Source organism: Larus michahellis, chromosome 14 (assembly GCF_964199755.1).
Source record: "Larus michahellis chromosome 14, bLarMic1.1, whole genome shotgun sequence".
Lineage (NCBI taxonomy): Eukaryota > Metazoa > Chordata > Aves > Charadriiformes > Laridae > Larus > Larus michahellis.
This window is the reverse complement of record NC_133909.1, coordinates 6906374-6925759: the sequence shown is the minus strand read 5'-3', so window position 1 is coordinate 6925759 and position 19386 is coordinate 6906374. Positions and strand designations below refer to the sequence as shown.

The following is a 19386-nucleotide window of genomic DNA, read 5'->3' as shown; positions in this document are numbered from 1 at the left end:
GCTGACTGATGGAAGACTGGGAAGCATGCCATTAGTGCTAGGTTTTGGCTGTGGGTTTAACTAGCTCAGGTCCCCCTTTCTATGCAGGAGAGCAACACGTCCTAGTGAAGAAAGTCAGGCCTCCTTCCAAAACCTGGACCCCTCCAGCAAATCTCCAGACACAGCAGGAGGAGGAGGAGAAAGAAGCAGAGAAGGAGAAGAGGGAAGAAGAGAAGCCCAGCCCTAAAATAGAGGCAGGTAAGATGACGTGCAGTGGAGAGCCAGGCAGGCTGACAAGCATCAGGCCAGGATATAGCCAGAGGAGGAAAGGATCTGGCTGTTCTGGAAATTTGCATCTTGACAGCAGAGGGGAGAGACAAAGGCCTGAGCTTTGGGAAGTAGGATCCCAAAGCAAGGCAGTGGAAGACAATGGCCAGTCAGCCTGGTGGTGAAAGAGAGGGAGCTTCAAATGAGATAAAGTGATTTCTCCTGTGTTGTTACTGGTCTGTTGGTTAAAGCTATCATCCCCAATAGCTCCTGCTCCCCCTTTGCCACCTCCTGAGCCAAAGCCAAAAAAGCAGACACCAAAAGTGAATGAGGAACCACCTGTAGTGAAGCCGTCAGGCCCTGAGTCGCGGCCTGCACCCAGCCGGGAGATCCGCAACATCATCAAAATGTACCAGAGCAGGCCAGCCCCTGAACCCCAGCCTATCGAGCCTGTCAGGTGAGAAGTTGGATCCACCCAGGTGGGCAGGAAGGAGATGAGTGGGACTATATCCCAGCACTGCCACATGCCTTCATTGTGGCCACAACCCCATCTGCAGCCCCTGTAACTGTGTTCCCCATTTCCTTGCAGGAGAGTGTCTAAGCCATTTTTAAAGAAGAACGACCCCAAAAATGAGGCACTGGCCAAGCTGGGGATGATGAACCTCGCATCTCCCAAATCAGTGAGTTCTTTGCTCTCCAGTCACCTAAGAGCTCAGTAGAGAGGGCCTGTATATCCAGTCTGCAACAGCTTGGGAGCTACCTGGTATTGCCATAGCAGCCAGGTGATTCCTTGTTGGATTACTAGATAGCTGTAAGTTTGAGCTCATACCATGGTGCTGCCCGTCCTAGACTGTGTTCCAGTCTGTAAAGTCACTTGAGGTCCTGGGTAAAGGGCTCTGGAGCAGCAAGTCCTATTGTGGTATGTTTAAGGCTGATCTGGAAGCAAGCAACTCATGTTCCCCACATTTGGCACAAAGGTCTTGGCCCATTAATGTATTTTTTCCCCCTCCCAGCTGTAGGCTTCAATCTCAAATACTTGGTTCTCTGCACCTGTGTTTGCTTGATCTTCATCTGTTTGTAGATCATGTGCTGGTTTAAAGGTATCCCTGTTCACACAGATCTTGCTTCTAGGATTGGGCTGCTGCCCTAGGGATGATTTATAACAGCAATGTCAAGATAGAGTACAGTAATGTAGAGGATGACTGGGTCAAATGGTTTTGCTTGCAGCCAAACACCCTGCCACAAGAGAAGAGAACACCTCCACCTCCACCTCCCAAGCCCAAGACAGGCTCAGCTTCCAGCACTATCAAGGAGAAGCAGTTGCCTCTCCTGTCCATCTTCAGCTGGGAGAGTACCCCAGCAGGTTCCCAGGACCCTCCTGCTCCCCCTCCTCCCCCGCCATTGCCTTCACCTCTCCCGCCTGTGAACCAAGACGAGCAGGAATCCACAGGGAAGGGTGAGTATTGACTTCACCCAAGTGGGATTTGGTAATGGGCAGGGAGGGGATGGGGTCAGAATCAGCCCGGTGGCCTGGGAGAGTCATGGCACATTTTCTGTCATCAGCCAGCTGGCCAAAGACTGAGGGGGTTGTGTGAAATCAGAGATTGTCACCATAGTTCCAGTCTGGCCCAGCACTCAGCTTGGCACTTCCCAGCTCTAACTCTTTGCTCTCTTCACAGTTCAGTGCAGGTTGTCAGGCACAAATGATGGAGGGGCTGGGTTTCTCTGAAAAATGCAGATAAAACCAGAAGGGACCTTTGGGCTACGGCTTTATCAAGGTCCAGTTCACAATAGGTTTTATTACCTACCTGAAGCATAATTACTTTATCAAAGCTGCAATTCAACAGACGGACTTTAGACCAGGGAGGAATGGGGAGCCAAGTGTTTTACCTTCTAGAGCCTCTGGAGGGTCCTTAGAGACAGGCTGAGGAATGAGGGAATGTTTCTCAGGGGGTGAATGAGAGCCTGGGTGACCTTGCACAGTGGCCACATAAGGAGTGTCTAGAAAATGGCATAGCTAATGCTTCTCAGCAGGAGTTTAGAAATGTTACTCAGTCCTAGGTTTTGCCTCTGAATTGCAGTGAGAGCCTTTGTTGCTATTTTGGATACACGTACCAATGTTTTTCAAGCTGTTTAAAACTCTCATCAGCATCACATTTCATAACATGCAAGGAAGGAACAGTCAGTCAAGCACATTACCACAGGACTCCATCCTGCATCAGCTTCCCTGGCATAAAAGAATCTCCCTGTTTCACTCCCCCTCCCTTTTAAAAAACTGCATCTTTGGGAAGTCCTGTGAAAGTAAATCGGATTTACTGGATTAGTCTGAAAAACGCCTACGTGCTTTTGAATAGGAATATAGAAACAGCTGAACCGCATGTGGAATCTTCTATATTTCTTGATTGTCTATGAGCTCTGAAGTTTTGAAAACTGGGAGTGCTTAAATAGAGATATACAAGACTACCTTGTAAAGCAATGCCTTTGAGTGGTTGTCTTCAGACTGAGCTTGTCTTTAATAGATCTGCTGCAGAGAGAAAATCCAGTGCAAGTACTGGGTGCCTTGTACCAGAACCTTGCAGTCTGCAAGCTCAGGGAAGAACTTTTAAGTCCTTTTGAAACCTTTAGAAGCCTTTTTACAATGACATAAAGCGAAACTGTGTCTTCAAGCTTAGGCACCGGGGTAGTATTTTGCCTGGCATGCTGTGTGCTCCCTGTCTCTGGAGTGTTTCTATTATGAGCACTGAACTTTGTGGCTAATACAGCAAGTATAAATACCATCAGAAATGCTGGTACTTACACGATAACAGTTTTGTGCGTGCATTCATATTAGCTGATCACTGACCTTCAAGAGGGTTCTTGACAGTAATCTTCAGTCAGGCCCATGGCACTGTCCCCATTCCCGTGGTAGGTCTTTGGCAGGTGGGAAGGTGACCCTGTAGTTAGCAAAGCCCATCTTCACTGCTCTCTTTCCTCACACAGACTCTACTGTAACTGTAGCAGAAGATGATGGTATCAAGACCCAGCTGTACAAGCTCACTGACAGTGTCAGCTTTTCTTACGACAACCCCGCCTGGAAAATCTTTCTGCGCAAAGAGGTACAGTTCCTTCACTGAGGATTGGCTATGGGGGCAGGGGAGTGGTCCCATATTTGGTTAAAATCCTTTTTTGTCATAGGCATATAGTGTAAGATAAGAGCACAAAGACAGCTCTGTGAGGAGGTCACATGACACAGGAGTTGGAGGCAGGGGATCATCCCAAAGGGGATCTGATTCCTACTCTGCCTTACTGACTCTGGTGTCTCAGTTTCCCTACCTGACCTTTCCTTCCTCTGTAAAGCACTGAGAAATCTACAAATAAAGTAAATTTGTTGTTACCTGGTGCTTTCCTGTTAGAATCATAGAATGGTTTGGGTGTTGGAAGGGACCTTAAAGATCATCTAGTTCCCCACCCCTGCCCTGGGCAGGGACACCTCCCACCAGCCCAGGTTGCTCAAAGCCCCGTCCAGCCTGGCCTTGAACCCCTCCAGGGATGGGGCAGCCACAGCTTCTCTGGGTAACCTGGGCCAGGGGCTCACCACCCTCACAGCAAAGAATTTCTTCCTCATATCTAATGTAAATCTTTCAGTTTAAAGCCATTATCCCTCATCCCATCACTACACTCCCTGATAAAGAGTTCCTCTCCATCTTTCCTGTAGGCCCCCTTTAAGTACTAGAAGGCTGCTATAAGGTCTCCCCAGAGCCTCCTCTTCTCCGGGCTGAACACACCCAACTCTCTCAGCCTGTCCTCACAGCAGAGGGGCTCCAGCCCTCTGATCATCTTTGTGGACCTTCTTCTCTGGACTCACTCCAACAGGTTCATGTCCTTCTTATGTTGGGGACCTCAGAGCTGGACAAATGTGCTTAAAACCAAGTACTGGAGAGTGCACTGAACAGACCAGGGTTCATTCCATGGCGTCACCACTTTAGTTTTGGTTCTCCACTCCTGGTCCTTCTGTTTACATTCACAGTCTCTCTTCCCTGCCTGCCCTTGGAGGTGGACTCACTCTTGTCTGGCAGTAGGGCATATGGATTACAAAACATCCCTGGGGGAGCTATTTCTGCAACATCTGTAATGTTACTATTGTTTTTATCTTCCTCTTGCAGGTGTTTTACCCCAAAGAAAATTTCAGTCACCCTTATTGTCTGAACTTGCTGTGTGAACAGGTATGTACTGGTACATGACTCAAGGCCTGTTGTCTCTCTGTAACAAAACATTACGTAATTACAATGCATAAGTTACTTTCACTTCTGTATCCCTAGCGGTCTTAGTCTCTTCTCCAGGTCCATCCAGTCAAGCTCCTGCTCACTCATCTCTGGAACTCAGTCTGTTTAACAGCCTGAGATGCTCCAACACGCTCAGATGTGGCCTTTTCAGTGAAAGCCTCTGTGTTTCCTTCCTCCGCAGATCATGCGTGACACCTTCTCTGATTCGTGCCTTCGGCTCTCCAGGGAGGAGAAGCGCAAGATGAAAGACCTGCTGAGTAATTAACAGCTCTTCCTCACTGTGCCCATCCCAGCTTTTGGTTTGAAATGAGAAACCGGCCTTCAAGCCTTTTCAGACAGGACTTAGGGCAGAGGAGAAATGTTTGTCACTGCAGCAAGAAAGCACACTTGTGTGTCCTGTGTAGTGCAGTGGAGGAATGTTTGTTTATTCCAAATGGCCAGAAAACAGCCCTGAAATTTCTCTGAGCTAGAAAAACTTAATTCTGCTATATTTATTGTGGGGAGAGCAAACTGAGGCCCAAGGATGGGATTTTGAGTTGTCTCAAAATCCAGCTGTCGTCTTTGACAGGAGCTTCATAGAGAGGGGGAGAGAAACTAGTAGTAGACTGGTGTGTGCAAGTTACATGGTATCCTTTCGCCTCTGCATGTCATTTGCTGTGCTGTAATCACTGAGGAGGACTGATGGGAATGAATCCCTGGGCAGAGGAAGACTTGGCTATCTTTGTCTTGCTGAGAAAGTGTCTGCTTTCTATCCCTGCTAGTGGAGTTCCGTGTTGGCAACGATGTCCAGTCCATTCAGGAGGATGGGATAAAGAAGAGGATTGTACTGGCTGCACGGGATAACTGGGCTAACTATTTCTCCCGCCTTTTTCCAGTTCATGTGAGTCTTAATCTTCTCACCAGACCTTGGGCTTGCTTTAGCTATGGGGCTGTAGCTCACCTGCAATCTCTTTCTGTCTCCCTGCCTGGCCACACATCACTTATTATTCTGCACCTTCTGTACCTTGATGGTTTTGACACCTCTGTCTGCCCAGGGCCTCCTTCATGGTACATATGGTAGCATCATCTTATTCTGCTTCATCCTGTCCAGGTGGGATGGAGCCTTTGATGCTCTTTGCCACACTTTCCTCACAGGGTGAAAACGGAAGTGATGTCCAGATCCTGGGTGTTTCTCACCGGGGCATGCGGCTGCTGAAGGTGGTGAAAGCAGCTGGCTATAATCCTGAGCACCTGAAGATTCTTCGCAGCTACAGGTGAGAAAAAGGGCACTGGTTGCTGCAGGATGATAATTTGTCACTTGCAGGATGCTTTCAGAGTGTAGGAGACAAACTGAACAGGTGAGATGAAAATTGTCTGGTTGTGCTGTGCTCTCTAGGATTGTCCTAGGCCAGTTGTGACTCACTGACACTAATGAGTTTGGCCTTTTCCTTTTCTTCCTACCTTGTGCTTGCTCACAATAAGTGAGTGTAGTAGTATGAGTCAGCTCCATGCATGTCATCAAAAAGGAGGTCCTCAGAGTGAGTGGTACGGTGAAAGCCATGAGCGGCCTATGGTGCTATTACTCTTGTAATACAGTGCTAGTGAAAGGCCACCCTCTGGAATATGCTGAGGCCTGTCTCTATTCTCAGCCCTTGGAACAAGCTCCCATCCCCATGATCTGCATCCCTAGCTCTGGCAGAAGGAGCCTGAGCACACTGTCTGTGTTCTTAGCTTTGCAGATGTGCTGTCAGTGGAACTGAAGGGAAGCAATGCCCTGGAGTTCTCTCTCAAGACAGAGCAGCTCTTCCTACACTCTCCAAAGGCTCCGTGCATCAAGGCCATGGTGGAAGTCTTCATCCAAGAGCTGAGGCAGGTGAGGGAGTGACTCTAGAGCAGTAGGAAATGAAGGTGGTTTCCCACATGGACTGGAGGGGGTTCGTGGGATGACATGGTCTGAGTCCCTCACATCCTGGGGACGAGATTTGACCTCCCCATCGCTTTTTCCCCAGGATACCAACTACGTCGTTGCTCTGCACAGCTACATTGTGGATGACAAGAGCCTTCTTAGCTTCGAGAAGGGTGACCTCATCAAGTTACTGCCCATGCAAGGCGTGGAGCCAGGTGAGGGAGTTTGTTGAGATTGGCAGGAAAGGTGGGGACTGGCTTCAAAGGCCTCCTGGGCCCATGGTGCCCAGAAGCCCTACATGCTGCTGTTGAGTAAACCAGAGGAAAGTAGACTGTTAAGGGCTGGCATAGTCAGCCTTCGGCTCTGCTCTTCTTCTGTTACTGCAACTCACCTTGTTCCACCTGCCATAGTTATAGCGGATGTTATCTTAGGATGCAGGAAAGCCTGGTCAGTCTGGTGCTCTCCTTTGCCAGTAGGATGCCTCATTGCTTATTTCTCTTGGTAGCTTCCATGGTTTCTGACTCTTTCTCCCCCATTTCTGCAGGCTGGCAGTTCGGTTCCACTGGTGGCCGCTGTGGTATTTTCCCCACTAGCCTGGTGCAATTGGCTGCAGCCCCTGATTACCTCAGCACCAGCATGGACAGACATGGAGGGCAGCAGAAGAGTGTGAAAGCTTCCCTGGAGAGCAGGAACACCAGCAAGGAGGTGAGTTGTCCTTGGGGAACTGCTAGACAACATGGCCGAGTTCTGTGGGAGCTGACAGGGTGGGTCCATGGCCCTGGTAGCGTCTGACCTCCAAAGCTAGAGGGAAGAAGTCTGCTTAATCCTTACAGATGGAGGCGCTCAAATACTATCACAGTGGGAGGGGGAGGCACCACACAGAGATGAGACCTTCCTAGGTCTGACAGGTGAGAATACACACTGCAGTTCCTCAGCTGACTTTTCAGGGTGGGTTTGGTGCCTGTCCCTGCAGACTTCTGTTCCCAGCCTGGCATCAGAATTCAACAACGTCATGTTAGTCCCTGCTGGTGACCATTATACCATGGTGGACTTCGCCACAGCCTACTTCCGAGAGGCTCAGTCCATGTGAGTAGGCTGTGGTCCTTCCTGAACAGGCGTACACAGGACCTGTGTAGCCTGACACACACCAAGCCATTTCTGGTGATACTACTTAGATTGCATGCTCTTTCTCCTCTGTCTAGGCAGGGACTGAAGGGGATGTCTTCTGAAAAGAAGAGTGCAGCTAAACTGGTCCAGCACACCAAGGTGAGCTCAGTCTCTCTCCATGGCTATAGGCAGAATCCCAGCTCCAGCATTGCCTCTAGCTTTGTCCCCACATGGCAAAAGTGTAGAGGGCAGATCCTGGGCTGCAGTCTCTGAAGTGTAGGTGCCCCTTATTTTTCAGTGCTGCCTGGAACGTACTGGGAGCTTGTGTCTGTCATGAACCCTGTAACACAGCTCTGTGCAATCTGCCTCCCCAGCTTACCCTTGTATTCTGGCCCTGCAGGTCCCAATCCAGGAATCTTTGCTGCGGTTCTCTGATAGTGAACTGAATAAGCTTGCTACAAAAAACTTCAAGAGTAAGTACCTCCTTAGGACACAACACTGCAGAGGCTGGAGCTGGGGTGAGTGGGATGGCCTTAGTGGCCATGCATAGGCATTATGGGGCCCAGAGTGGGGAAAGAAAGCTGTGAGAGGAAGGCCTCTCCTAAGGCATTTCTGCACTTAATAACCACCTGTGCCCATGCTAAAAGTGTCCAGCAAAATGTGCTTTGCTTCAAGTGCAAAGTGCCCAAGAACACCCACTGCCTGGGCTCATGCCCCACTGACTACACGTCCCATGCAAGCCTCATAGTAGCCTGTGGAGTAGAAAAGCTTTCAGGATATTTTTCCAGTCTACTGCTTGCCCCATGGCAGGATCACCTCTGCTTACATCTAAATGCTAGCCTTTGCTTTGCAGCTCTGATGCGGTTCATGGGAGATCAATCAAAACTTAAGAATCAGAATGAGGTTGAATGCATCTGTGAAATCCTTCAGGTTTGTGACCTTCCCCTGGGCAAGGCACTGAAGCACCAATGGGAATGAATGGCTAAGACCTAGCTGGGAAGAGAGAGAGCAAGGAGAGCCATAATGCAACCTCCTACATGAGAAAGGGAGCAGAAACAGAGGCTGATTAAAAAACATGGCGGGGAGGGCTTGCATGTAAATGGTTTTCCTGGATATCCCTGTCTGGATGAGAGCACCACCTGCCTCTCCTTCTTTGCACCTAGATAGCAACAGAGACCAGAGGCTGCAAAGCCCAAGCTTTAAGCCACATTGGCAGAGTACTGGAGCTAGGAGAGAAAGGGCACAGAGAAACGTGGGGCCTCTATGATGCTCTTATGCCCTCTCTGATATGTCTTCTCTCTAAATGCAGCTGTGCAAGGAGAAGGAGAGTTTGCATGATGAGGTCTACTGCCAGGTCATCAAACAGGTCACCCACAACCATAACCAGTGAGTACCAGCACTGTCAGTTCCCAAGTGTGCACAGTTGGAGGGGAACCAGTTGCTTTGCTGCATAGACAGCAGGGCCAGGAGAAAGGCTACCCCCTAATGATGTGCTGTCCCCAGCTGCTCAATTGCAGGGCTTTTTGCTGAGCACTCGTGGAATTTAGCCAGTCACTGGGTTTGACTTTTTCACTTCAATGGATGTTTGTCCATTGTATCTCTGGCTGCTGATATATCTGGACACCGGTAAACATTCCTGCTAGTTTCCGGTAGTGGTGCTGCTCAGAGCCCTATTTCCTCTTCACAGCCCTGGGGAATTGGTGCAACATTTAGTACCAGCTTGATCCCATACTGCCCTGCGATATGGCAGTAGTGGCATCAGAGTAGCCTTGACTGTTCCCTTTCTTTGTTTGCTGTTAGAATAACTGAATCAAACCCTTCCTCAGCATAAGAAACCTCTGACCAAGGGCTGCAACCTGATTTTCTGCCAACTGCCATAGGTGTTCAGAAGGGCAGAGGTTTACTTTGAGCTGCTTGGAGCAGTAATTGTCTTGTTCCAAGGTGCCCATAGTTCTTTCTGTCCTGCAGGGAGAGTGTGCTGCGTGGCTGGTTGCTCCTAAACCTGCTAACTGGGTATTTCCTCCCTTCTAATGTCCTGATGCCCTATGCCACCAAGTTTCTGCAGCTAGCCAGCAGTGATCCATCCAGCACCCACCATGGTATGACTGTTTCTGTGACCTGTAAAATAAATGGCTGACCCCTTGTTACTAAAGTCTGGGGGTTAAAGAAAGGTGACAGGATCCAAGTGGGGACATGGTCCAATGGGGAAATCTCCCTTACCCTGTTAGGCAGGATAAATGAGTGGGGCACTGAGGGACCTGAGCCTGCAGGCAAGAGTCTGCTTTGTATCTTTAGTCTTTCTGTTTGCAGAGGTAACTTCCCATTGCATCTTCACCTGGGCAAGTTGGAATTGTGTGTCTCTCTGAGGCTTAGCTTAGGCCCAGTTTGACAGCTAGACCCTGGGGAAAAGGCAGGCTGTGGTCTTCCAGAGCCATCAGCTGTGAGGTGTTTGGGTTGGAATCCTGACAGAGAAGAGGGTTCTAGTTCTCCCATCCTGTCATTCCTGTGTACTCCTACTGCCCTGGACACTGTCTGGAGCTGGCCCCTCCTGATTTGGATGTATCCTGGCAGAGTGGGAGATGAGGTCAAGTCTCTTTCCTCTCCTAGCAGTGGCCCTGGGTTAGATTCAACACAGCCAGGATGACCCAACACCATAGGAGACAATGCTAAGTCCTCTGCTTGGCTCAGCACATGAAGCTTTTTCCTCTTCCTGCAGATATAGCCAAGATCTGTCAGAGCAACCTGCGGAAAAATTTCATGTATGGGGGCCGTCGCCACCTTCCTTTCCCTGTGGAGTTAGAGGCATTGCTGGTATTGAGGGGCAGAGAAGTGGGGATGCTGGGAAGAGGGGGGGGCAGAGGCTTGTCGGGAGGTGCCATGTGCAGTGTTACGGGGGCGGTTAGTGTTCCAAGACAGGAAATGAGGCATGTGTCTTTAAGGGGACTGGGACATGCAATGCCATGGGGTGGGCAGGGAAGAGACAGGTACTATGGACAAGTAGTGGGAGGTGGAGGTGAGGAGGAAGGAAGAGGGAGGAAGAATTATGGGGCTGATGGGATCCTGCATGTCTTGCTGCCTAAAGACTGTCCTTTGCAGAAGGGCCATGGTGCCCGCCGGCTAGTGGTACTGATGCCTGGAGGCATGGAATACCTCAGCAGAATTAAGACATTCACTGTGAGTTTTCTGCTTTTAATTTCTTCATTTATCTGGACTCTGAGTCACACTAGGGAAACTCCCTTATCTGCCAAAACTTTGGGCTTGGCCTGTGCTTCCCATAGCGCTGTGACAGTTTCCCACTCACTTCCTAGGAATGCCTGTAGCAAAGTATCTCTGCAGGTCCCACACAATGCGGAGATGCCTCACCCAGCTTGCTTCTTTCTGCAATGGGCAAAGCCATACTGCTGCCCTCTAACAAGCCCACTATGTCTAACTGCTCTGGGCATGTTTTGGGCTTGCCAAGCCACAGTACTTACTTGCTTCTTTCCTCGCTTTAGGTGGCCAAGGAGCTCTTGCAGGAGATCTGTGAGCAGATGGGGGCAAGTGAACCAGAAGAGATAAAGGAATTTGTTCTTTTTGCCACCAGGAGTGTCAGTGATAATCTCGGCAAGTAAAGACTAGCATCTAGATTCTTTCTTAAAGCAGTTTCTCCAACAGGGAGTAGCATGGCTACTGTTTTAAATAGTTCCCCTGCCCTTGGCTGGCTCTGGGGTTGCTCCTCTTCAGCAGTTTCCCTCTGTTACTAGGGTTCAGGATTGTGCCTTCTCAGAAGCTGTGTTGCTTGTTCCTGAATGAGGTGTGTGTGTCTGCATAGGTCTGTGTCCCTTTGGAATGGCTGATGCTGGGAGACTAAGGGCAGGGTGGAATAGAAGTGTGAAGGAAGGCTCCTGTCCCATGCCATGGAGCTCAGCCCACTGTCTCAGCCCCAAAAGTGATGACCCTCTCTCTGCATAAACATGTAGGTAAAATGGTGAGGCCAATAAAACCGGAGGAGTATCTTCATGATTACCTGCTGGAGGACAAGTTGATCACTGTGACTTTACGCAGGCTCATCTGGACAACACCTCTGCACTTTGAGAACAAAATTTACACTGATGTTCATTATGGACAAGTAAGTAACAAGGGCAGTGCCCACCAGGGTCCTCCCTAGCACGGGCGGAGTTAGTATACAGGCCAATGGGAATATCCCAAGGGGGCTGAAGCAGCGGGAGGGCTTTGGCTAATTGGCTCTGTATGTTGTTTCTGGGATTGACTAATAACTGAAGCCATGGATGGAAGGAAGGCAGTGTGCCTGTAGCCCTAGACTATGAGCTGTACTGTTCCAGACATGGTTTGTGCAGTTCTGCATGAACTTCACTTTTGCTTTTGTGTTATCAGCCTGAGCTGGATGTGGTATCAGCAAGGCAAGATGTGGCTCTCTGCAGGCTAGTGCTGCCCACACTTGCCTGTAGCTTCAGGAGAGTTTAACAAAGGTATTTTTGTGCTATCTCTCAGGTGCTGTGGGATTACCTGAATGGAAGGATACTGCTGGGCCATGGTGAAGAAATGAAGATGCAGGTGGGCATTTTGGCAATGCTCCAGCACTGCACCAAAACAGAGCAGCAGAACGCTGCTCCCTCTGGGTATGTTTGTCTCAGGGTCGGTCTCGATCTCTAATGGCTGTTGGCACCACAGGGGTTAGCACCTGAAAGTTCTCTCTGGATAACTGAGGAATGGACAGTTCTGGAGAACATAAGCTACTAATTAAGTTCACTACTCAGTGACTGACTCCTGCCTTTAATCAAGAAAGTTTACCTCCTGTTCGAACTCTTAATGGTGGCTGTCTCTGATCCACATTTCTTTTTGTGACTTCTCTTGAGCTGAGGGTCATGAGGGTGCCATGGACAGTTCTTTTGACTGCTATGTGTTTGTAATACCAAGAAGGAGGTGCATGAGCTTATAGTTGGGATGAATGCTCTTTTTTTCTTTCTCACAAGTGCTGGAGTTTTCAACCCTGGGCACTTGAAATCTGTAATGAGTTGCCCAATGGGAATGAAAATGTCTCTGGGTACTGGAAAGCTTCCGTCCTGCAGCTCTGAGCTGTATTTTCACACTCCTTCCTTCCTGTATCCTTACGCGCTTAGAGTGGAGGTAATGTCTCCATCAGATCCCCTCACACCACCAGCAGCAGGGTGGAATGGCATAACCCTGCTGGGCATAGGGAACTCTGCTCTGTGTAGTGCTTTGGAGGCACAGGAGCAAGGCAGATCTAGTCAGGCGTTTTTCAGCTGAGACTGCCTGTGAAAGAAACACCCTGTGGCCTTATGTCCATGCTATAGTCCTTGCTCGAAGAGCTCCTGTTGTCTCCAGAAAGGAGGGATTTCTCTCAGGGCACTAGTCAGTGGTGCACAGCCACCTTCTGTGTGCAAAATGGTGCCTCTCTGATATTTCCCTCCACAATATCCAATTCAGATACAACCTGTTGTGCTCCTCCCCTCTCCCTCCACCCTTGCTCCCAGCCATGCAATTTGAAAATTGCTGGCACATCTTAATCCCCCTGGTTGATCTTTTGATTTTAGCTGGGCAAGGGGTAAATTAGTATCTGCTTGTTGGTACAGGGAAGACCTGAAGAAGTACACGCCAAAGACCCTGCAGTCCTCCATCGATCCCCAGGCTCTGCAGAACCACGTTGGCATGCTGCTGAGAACCCGGCAGGCCCTGCAGCCACTGGATGCAAAAATCCAGTTCATAGGTGAGGAGACATCCAGATCTGCTTGAGTTGTCTATCCTGAGCATGATGGAAGCTGCTCTGAATGTGCTTTTGGGACAGTTCATGAGGTTGGCGAGGATCCTTGGAGCCTGGAGTGGGCCATGACATATGACTCCCTGACAGCCTCCGCCTGCAGACTGGCACTTGTTCCCAGGCATGGTGATCATAGTAGAAATTCCACCTCTTTCGTAGAAGCCTGCAGTATGTTTTCAGAGCTGTCTACAAATTGTGTTTTAATTGATATTCTGGCTGCACGTCTGTTTTCTGGTTGGAAAAAAACAGGACATCCATTCAGGCTGCTGAGAATTGAGTATCAGCAGCCAGGGGGGAAAGGAGTTGTCAATCTTACTTTTTAATGTAGAAAAGCTTGGGAACACTTGTAGTTTTTGACTACCTTAGGTTGGTGCAGTAGATTGCTGGCTGGAAGCTGCTGCCTGAAAGCCACCCTTTGCTTTCTTACAGAGCACGTGATGAAATTGCCATTCTTTGGCTACAACACCTACTTTGTAGAGAGAGTCAGCGATGAGACCATTCCTGTGCCCTGTTTCTTTGGCGTGAATAAAGAGGAGATCATTGTGGTGGATGGCACTACCCAGGTACGCCAGACAATTCCTCTGTAGAGTTCAGAGCCCTGATGTCGGTCAGATGTTAACTTTGACTCTTAGAAGAACTTGTGCAGGAAGAGACTGTATTTACCTGCATCACAGCCACTCTACCAACAGCCCTAGCCTAAAGCAGGTGACAAGAATGGTAGAACAGTTAGTACTGCCATGCGCTCTTTTGTAAGTCCAGTGATCATGCTAACAAGCGTGCTCCACAGTAAAACTAAGAGTAGGTCACATTCCTCTTTGTCCCAGTCTTGTAAGAGTTCTAGGGACAGGCGGTTAGCAGGAGCCTGCCCTGCATTCTGTACACACTGCCCTGTGCCCCAGTCCTCGTCTCAGCTTTCAATAGGCTCTTGGAAGTGAATCCTCCTGGGTGAGAATCACATGGTTTTATTTGTAAGGACTGCACCAGAGAGTGTTTTGTGGCTTTTTTCCTTATGCAGGCAGTCTTGTGTGTCATTCCATTGAAAGAGCTACAGAGCATGCGAACCCTGCGGCCTATCTCTGATGGTGGGCTTCCCGGCATAGAACTGAACTATGGCTCGCCTGCCAGCCCCAACACTATGTGGCTCGAACTATCACAGGTGAGATGAGCCTGGACCTACAGCTTCCTCCTGGCAACCTGGCAATTCAGAAATTGCCCTGCTCAGCTTAGCCTCTGCTAAGAGACAGTACTACTGTTCTCTTCTGTTCAGAGGTGAATGGGGGCACTGCATTTCCCAGGCCCCAAAGTGCAGCTTTGTCCCAGCTGGTATTTTATTATGGAAAGTGACTTATGGGAATATTTAATTAGGAGAAGCAGCCATTTCTGGGATGGAGAATGACTGATACTGATTTGTCTTTTGACAGGCTAAAGAAATGTATCACACGATTGTTGTCATCCTGGAAAAAACAGAGCGGCACCACTAGAGCCTAAGAGGAGGAGAATGACCAAGCAGAACACCACCATTTGATTTTTTTTTGAGCTTTTTCAGTGCTCCCTGCCTTGTCTTCTGGAGAGGACTCTTCCGAAAGACATCCATGACCTCAGACAGCTGCTTTCTAAGACTGCCACCACAGTGTTTGTTGATGGACTGGACCATAATTTCACCCCTCCTGACCTACCATTCAGTCCCCAAGTACTCTTCCTTGAAGCGATGTGTGCACTGGCTAAACAAACCACAAGACACCCTTTTCACAACATTGCTTTTTCATAGCCTGTTCTAAGACAGAGCAGCTGAACAGACACAAGCAATTGCCTTCAAGCTTATGCAGTGTGGACCATTCTTTTCTTTTTGAGTTAATTAACATGAGCAAAGACTGATGCTTGTTGGAGATCTGTGTAACACAAGGCACAGCTGAGGCTATGAAATTACTTTACTGCCTGCTGGTGTTTTCCATAGGCCAGCTTTTCCTCTGTATTGATATGCAAGAGGCCCTATAGCAGGATTTGTGAAGCAGAAGCTTGTAGAAAGCATTTTAATTGCAAAGCAGATCAGTGTTAAGATACAATTAACACATATGCTGGGGCACAGATTGAGCTGCAATGGTAAGAAAGTTTGTTGTTAATTAATTTCTTACTGACATAATTATATGCATATGTTTCCCTCTACTATAAAGAAGTCAGTCGTGTCCATGCAGCTGTCATACTTAAATGATGTCTCCATGCCTATGGAGAAAACGTATTCAAATGGAATTTGTATTACATTAGAGGAGAGTGGCTTGGGTTGTACAAAAATGCTTAATTTATTTTTCTTGCTACAGCTATCCTACTGAAGTGAAAAGTATCTGCACTTTAGGAGATTCCAATAAAATAATCACATAGGGATATTTTGAAGCTATGATGTGACAGGTACTAGTTTACATCTAACATGGGAAGACTGGCCTGCAGGTAACTGGCAAAGCTTGAGGAAAAGGTTGCAACTGTTGGCTGGGAATGGGATAGATCTGAGGGTGCTCAATCCAAGCCCTAATGCACAGCTACTTTCTTGCTGGTGAGCTGATGCCAGCAGTAACTGCAGCATCTTCCCTTGAAGTGCTGCTCACTGAGGCTGGTGAGGTCTTAGCTGAAGCATGTTCCACCCTCTCCCTTCAGCAGTGCTACTGCATGGCTAGTAAAGCACCACAGCAACATGAAAGAAAGGAAGAGAGAAGATATCTGAAGATTAACTTATCCTTATTCCCCTTCTGTTTCTCTGAGCTTTTGCTGCCTTACGTAGAAGCACAACTCATACAGTCAGAAGTGCCCCACGTTGTGATAAAGCAGTTTGTCACACAACCCCATGCCTTAACTAGCCCTTTCTGGAGCCCCCTGATTTACAAGATAAAGAAAATGTTTCCAAGAAGTTCACCCAGGCAGCAGCTGAACTTTGTAAGCACTGAACTCTGAAAAGATAGTAACCTCACTTAAGTGGCTGACGAAACGGGATTTTTAATAGGAAGGTAAAATAGAAGCCAGCAGGCAACAGCTGAAAAATAATTCTATTGTGTAAAAGGCTTCCTATAAAGCCCTTTGTCCTCCAGTGAGCAGAGCAAGCTGAAGATGAAAGTGACTTTAGAGTTAAATATTTCCAGGTTCTCCTTCTGGTTCTAGATGGAGAAGTCCTGCAGCTATAAGGGCGTGGAGGTGTCTGCTGGCTCGTGCTTCCCTTCCATCCCATCCCGGGCTTGCGTTTAGTAGCTGTCTGTTCAGATAAGAAATGAGCTTTTATGTCTATGTTCACAATGATGGAGTATTAATGTATCTTAGACCAGGTTAATGGGTAAGAGCGAGCTTTCAGGAAGAGTCCACAGCAGCTATAACATTGTTTTTATTGTCATTTCCGCACATACCCTTCAGTACATTTAAAAAAAATACATCTGTTGAGTACAGTCATCCCAAAAGCCTGTTTGATGGCCTCTCAGGCTGCAGATTCCTCTAGCAGCACTAGTGCCTGAGGCCACCCGCCTCTATAGGCATGGAACAAAGGCAGAACCCAACAAAAACTCAGCAAAAAGGACTTGTACCAGGGAATCAGGTTATTTCAAGCCCACTGATACCCTAAGGTTCAGGTCTTATATAAATATAGCAGCAGAGGCACCACAGCGTCAATTTGAGGGCCACAGCAGTACCTTAACCAGTTGCAACAGCAGCATTACCCTCTGTATTGCAGGCTGTGGGTGAGGCACAGGGAGCAAATATGGCTTTAGGGGTTACAAGCAAATGCTGGAAAAGTGTTGGCAACCTCGGTGCCACTATTGGAGAGGTTAATACTGAAAGAGCATCACTGCTTAAGTTAAAGGGCAGGCAGAACTAGACAAAGTTAAAAAAAAGTTAAGATTAAAAGAAAAAGAATCAGAGTTTCTCCACCTTCAGAAAGTAGACATTGCCTGCGTGGTAAAAACAAAATGCTCCCCTCCTGCCCTTCAAGGAAAAACATTCCATCCAGGAACTCAGCCATCAAGTTCATGATTGGCAGCCCTGAGCAAAGCATGTGAACTTGTAGCATAAGGCTTCTATCGGTACCACTGAAATAAGAACTAAGGGGGGGGGGGGGGGGGGGGGGGGGGGCAGGCAGCGGGGAGGAACTAGGGGAAGAGCCGTCTAGGAAGCAAGATGCCATCCCAAAGCAGAGTCCCAGTTGGAAAGTCTGAGCCCTTCACAGACTGCTGCAGGGAGCAGAGACTGGAGACACTGCAGAACAGCTGAGGCAGCAGCCCCAAACATACAGAGCCAATGCAGATTTCACACCTCTTGGCAAGAGGTACTAGAGGGCTTCAGCGCCCTGGTTATTGGAGAAACTTCTCCCTAAGTTCACAGAAACCAGTTCCTGGAAGTGCGTGTCGCTAAGGACAGAAGTGAGCAAAAATGCAGTGGGAAAAAATTAAGCTCACTTCTGCAGTTTCATGAAACCCTCCATGGCTGAGTTCTTCAAGATCCGCTGGTCCCACAGCTGGAGGAAAGAACACAGCTGACATGATGCAAGGATCAGCTCTCTGAGCTCTGCAGCTCCTGCCAGTCTGTCTCACTCTCACACCTGACTCTTGTTTTGAAAAACTCCTTGATGAGTCTCTGTGCTTCCTCCTTCACTGTAAGAGAGGAAGCACCACCTTTGAGATGAATACTTAAGACATCTGCCCCCTCTAAAGACCATTTAGCATCAAAAGAATTCAAGATTCTTGGTGCTCTTCTCAGGTACCAACTCACCAGTCTTGCGGGCAGGGTTCTGCTCTTCAGCCAGTAAGTGAGACAGGTGCCGAGCAAAGCCTTTAAACAGATCCTGCAGAATTAGGGAAGATAAAGAGCAGAAAGCAGACATCGGTTACCTCACCAGACTGTTTCCACGTTTTTCTCGCCCTCAGCATGGGCTGACTCTAGCACAGACCACTCATAAATGTAGATTACAGGAGTGTTGCAAACCTGCAACTACCCTGCAGTGCTGGAGAAGCACATGCACACACATCCTGCCTTGCAGCGTCAAGTAAACTACACCAGTACTGAACCTGATCTGTTGCCACTCCACAGGCGGGAGTTCTTAAAAGCGTGCCAGAGTTTAGTGTGAAAACATCAACAGTCACAAACAAGTGTGGAACCAAGACGATACCACTCTAAATCACAAACCCCTTCTGGGGAGAGGTGCACCTGGTCACTAAAACAGCACATACCAAGATGTGACTTGGAAATGAAATGTGGTATCCAGATTCTCTTCCCCTTCTTAGAGCCCCAGATCACTAGATGCAGTGATCCTTCCTCCCTAGATGCGGTCTCCTTCTGTTAGGGAGTCTTGAGCTGTGCCCTACCTTGGAAGCAAATTTGCCACCCTTGTAGAACGGGGTCAAATGTTTGACAACGATGTCTGCTGTTTCTTTGAGGGACATGCCTTTGGTCACTGGCTGTACAGTCTTGCTGGTTCCTTCTTCATCACACTGTGATAAGTTTGGATCAAAAGTCACCTTCTTCTTTGTTGGACAAACACTTTTGCTTTCTGGCTGGGACAGAATAGAAGATTTTGCCACTGTCCGTAGCCGCTTTGTTGCAGGACTTTCCATATCCTGGAGATAGGACAGAAGGAAAATCAAACCCACCAACTCCTGTGGCAGCATTACGCTTCAAAACAGCACTACCTTCTGAGAACATGTATCCTTGCAGCATCCTGCAGGATCTCCCTATAGTGAATACCATGTAGGAGTCTATCTACCCATTTTGCTGCGCAGACATAATACGCTGTTTCCCACACAAAGGGACTTTGAGAAAAACCCTTTAAGACCACTACATTTAGAATTACCCGATGCTCTTATTAGAGCAGATAATTACTAGACCCTGTCCTATACAGGAAAACATGACAGGAAAAGATTTCTCAGGATGTCTGCTCAGAATACACCTCTTAAGAAGAATCAACCACTTCAGGAGTGTCACATTCCAGCTCAATTTGAAAGAGCAAGGAGAAGACTGCACTGTTCAGTAGAGAGAGTTACCAGGCAGTCTCAGATGGCAAATGCAGAACCAGCGACTGAATGGCAAGGAAGGCTGAAAGCATAGTTTGCTTCTGCATGGTCCTCTGTGTCATTGGCCTGTAG

At 48.3% G+C, this 19386-nt stretch overlaps 2 protein-coding genes across 5 annotated transcripts in view; one reads left to right on the top strand and one right to left on the bottom strand.

Moving 5' to 3' along the window:
- The window catches only part of MYO15B (myosin XVB), a 45294-nt gene extending 30534 nt beyond the window's left edge, over positions 1 to 14760 (top strand). Inside the window, exons 39-65 of the mRNA XM_074607404.1 lie at positions 88 to 237; positions 514 to 703; positions 839 to 926; positions 1474 to 1702; positions 3226 to 3341; positions 4389 to 4448; positions 4690 to 4765; positions 5270 to 5388; positions 5643 to 5761; positions 6219 to 6360; positions 6497 to 6608; positions 6938 to 7098; positions 7367 to 7479; positions 7596 to 7659; positions 7901 to 7973; positions 8354 to 8430; positions 8810 to 8886; positions 9469 to 9599; positions 10217 to 10311; positions 10597 to 10674; positions 10995 to 11091; positions 11460 to 11608; positions 11992 to 12119; positions 13095 to 13228; positions 13709 to 13842; positions 14295 to 14435; positions 14701 to 14760. Of these exons, the coding sequence (XP_074463505.1) occupies positions 88 to 237; positions 514 to 703; positions 839 to 926; positions 1474 to 1702; positions 3226 to 3341; positions 4389 to 4448; positions 4690 to 4765; positions 5270 to 5388; positions 5643 to 5761; positions 6219 to 6360; positions 6497 to 6608; positions 6938 to 7098; positions 7367 to 7479; positions 7596 to 7659; positions 7901 to 7973; positions 8354 to 8430; positions 8810 to 8886; positions 9469 to 9599; positions 10217 to 10311; positions 10597 to 10674; positions 10995 to 11091; positions 11460 to 11608; positions 11992 to 12119; positions 13095 to 13228; positions 13709 to 13842; positions 14295 to 14435; positions 14701 to 14760 (3113 nt within the window). The remainder of the gene's footprint in view (positions 1 to 87; positions 238 to 513; positions 704 to 838; positions 927 to 1473; positions 1703 to 3225; positions 3342 to 4388; positions 4449 to 4689; positions 4766 to 5269; positions 5389 to 5642; positions 5762 to 6218; positions 6361 to 6496; positions 6609 to 6937; positions 7099 to 7366; positions 7480 to 7595; positions 7660 to 7900; positions 7974 to 8353; positions 8431 to 8809; positions 8887 to 9468; positions 9600 to 10216; positions 10312 to 10596; positions 10675 to 10994; positions 11092 to 11459; positions 11609 to 11991; positions 12120 to 13094; positions 13229 to 13708; positions 13843 to 14294; positions 14436 to 14700) is intronic.
- A 1864-nt stretch (positions 14761 to 16624) lies between these two features.
- RECQL5 (RecQ like helicase 5) overlaps positions 16625 to 19386 on the bottom strand; it is a 39476-nt gene continuing 36714 nt past the window's right edge. For 3 of the 4 annotated variants that reach the window (XM_074607161.1, XM_074607164.1, XM_074607165.1), the window contains exons 18-20: positions 18610 to 18861; positions 18017 to 18089; positions 16625 to 17919 (exon numbers count right to left, since the gene is read on the bottom strand). In XM_074607161.1, the coding sequence (XP_074463262.1) occupies positions 17798 to 17919; positions 18017 to 18089; positions 18610 to 18861 (447 nt within the window). In that variant the 3' untranslated portion in view covers positions 16625 to 17797. The remainder of the gene's footprint in view (positions 17920 to 18016; positions 18090 to 18609; positions 18862 to 19386) is intronic. The other variant, XM_074607163.1, reaches the window with a different exon arrangement.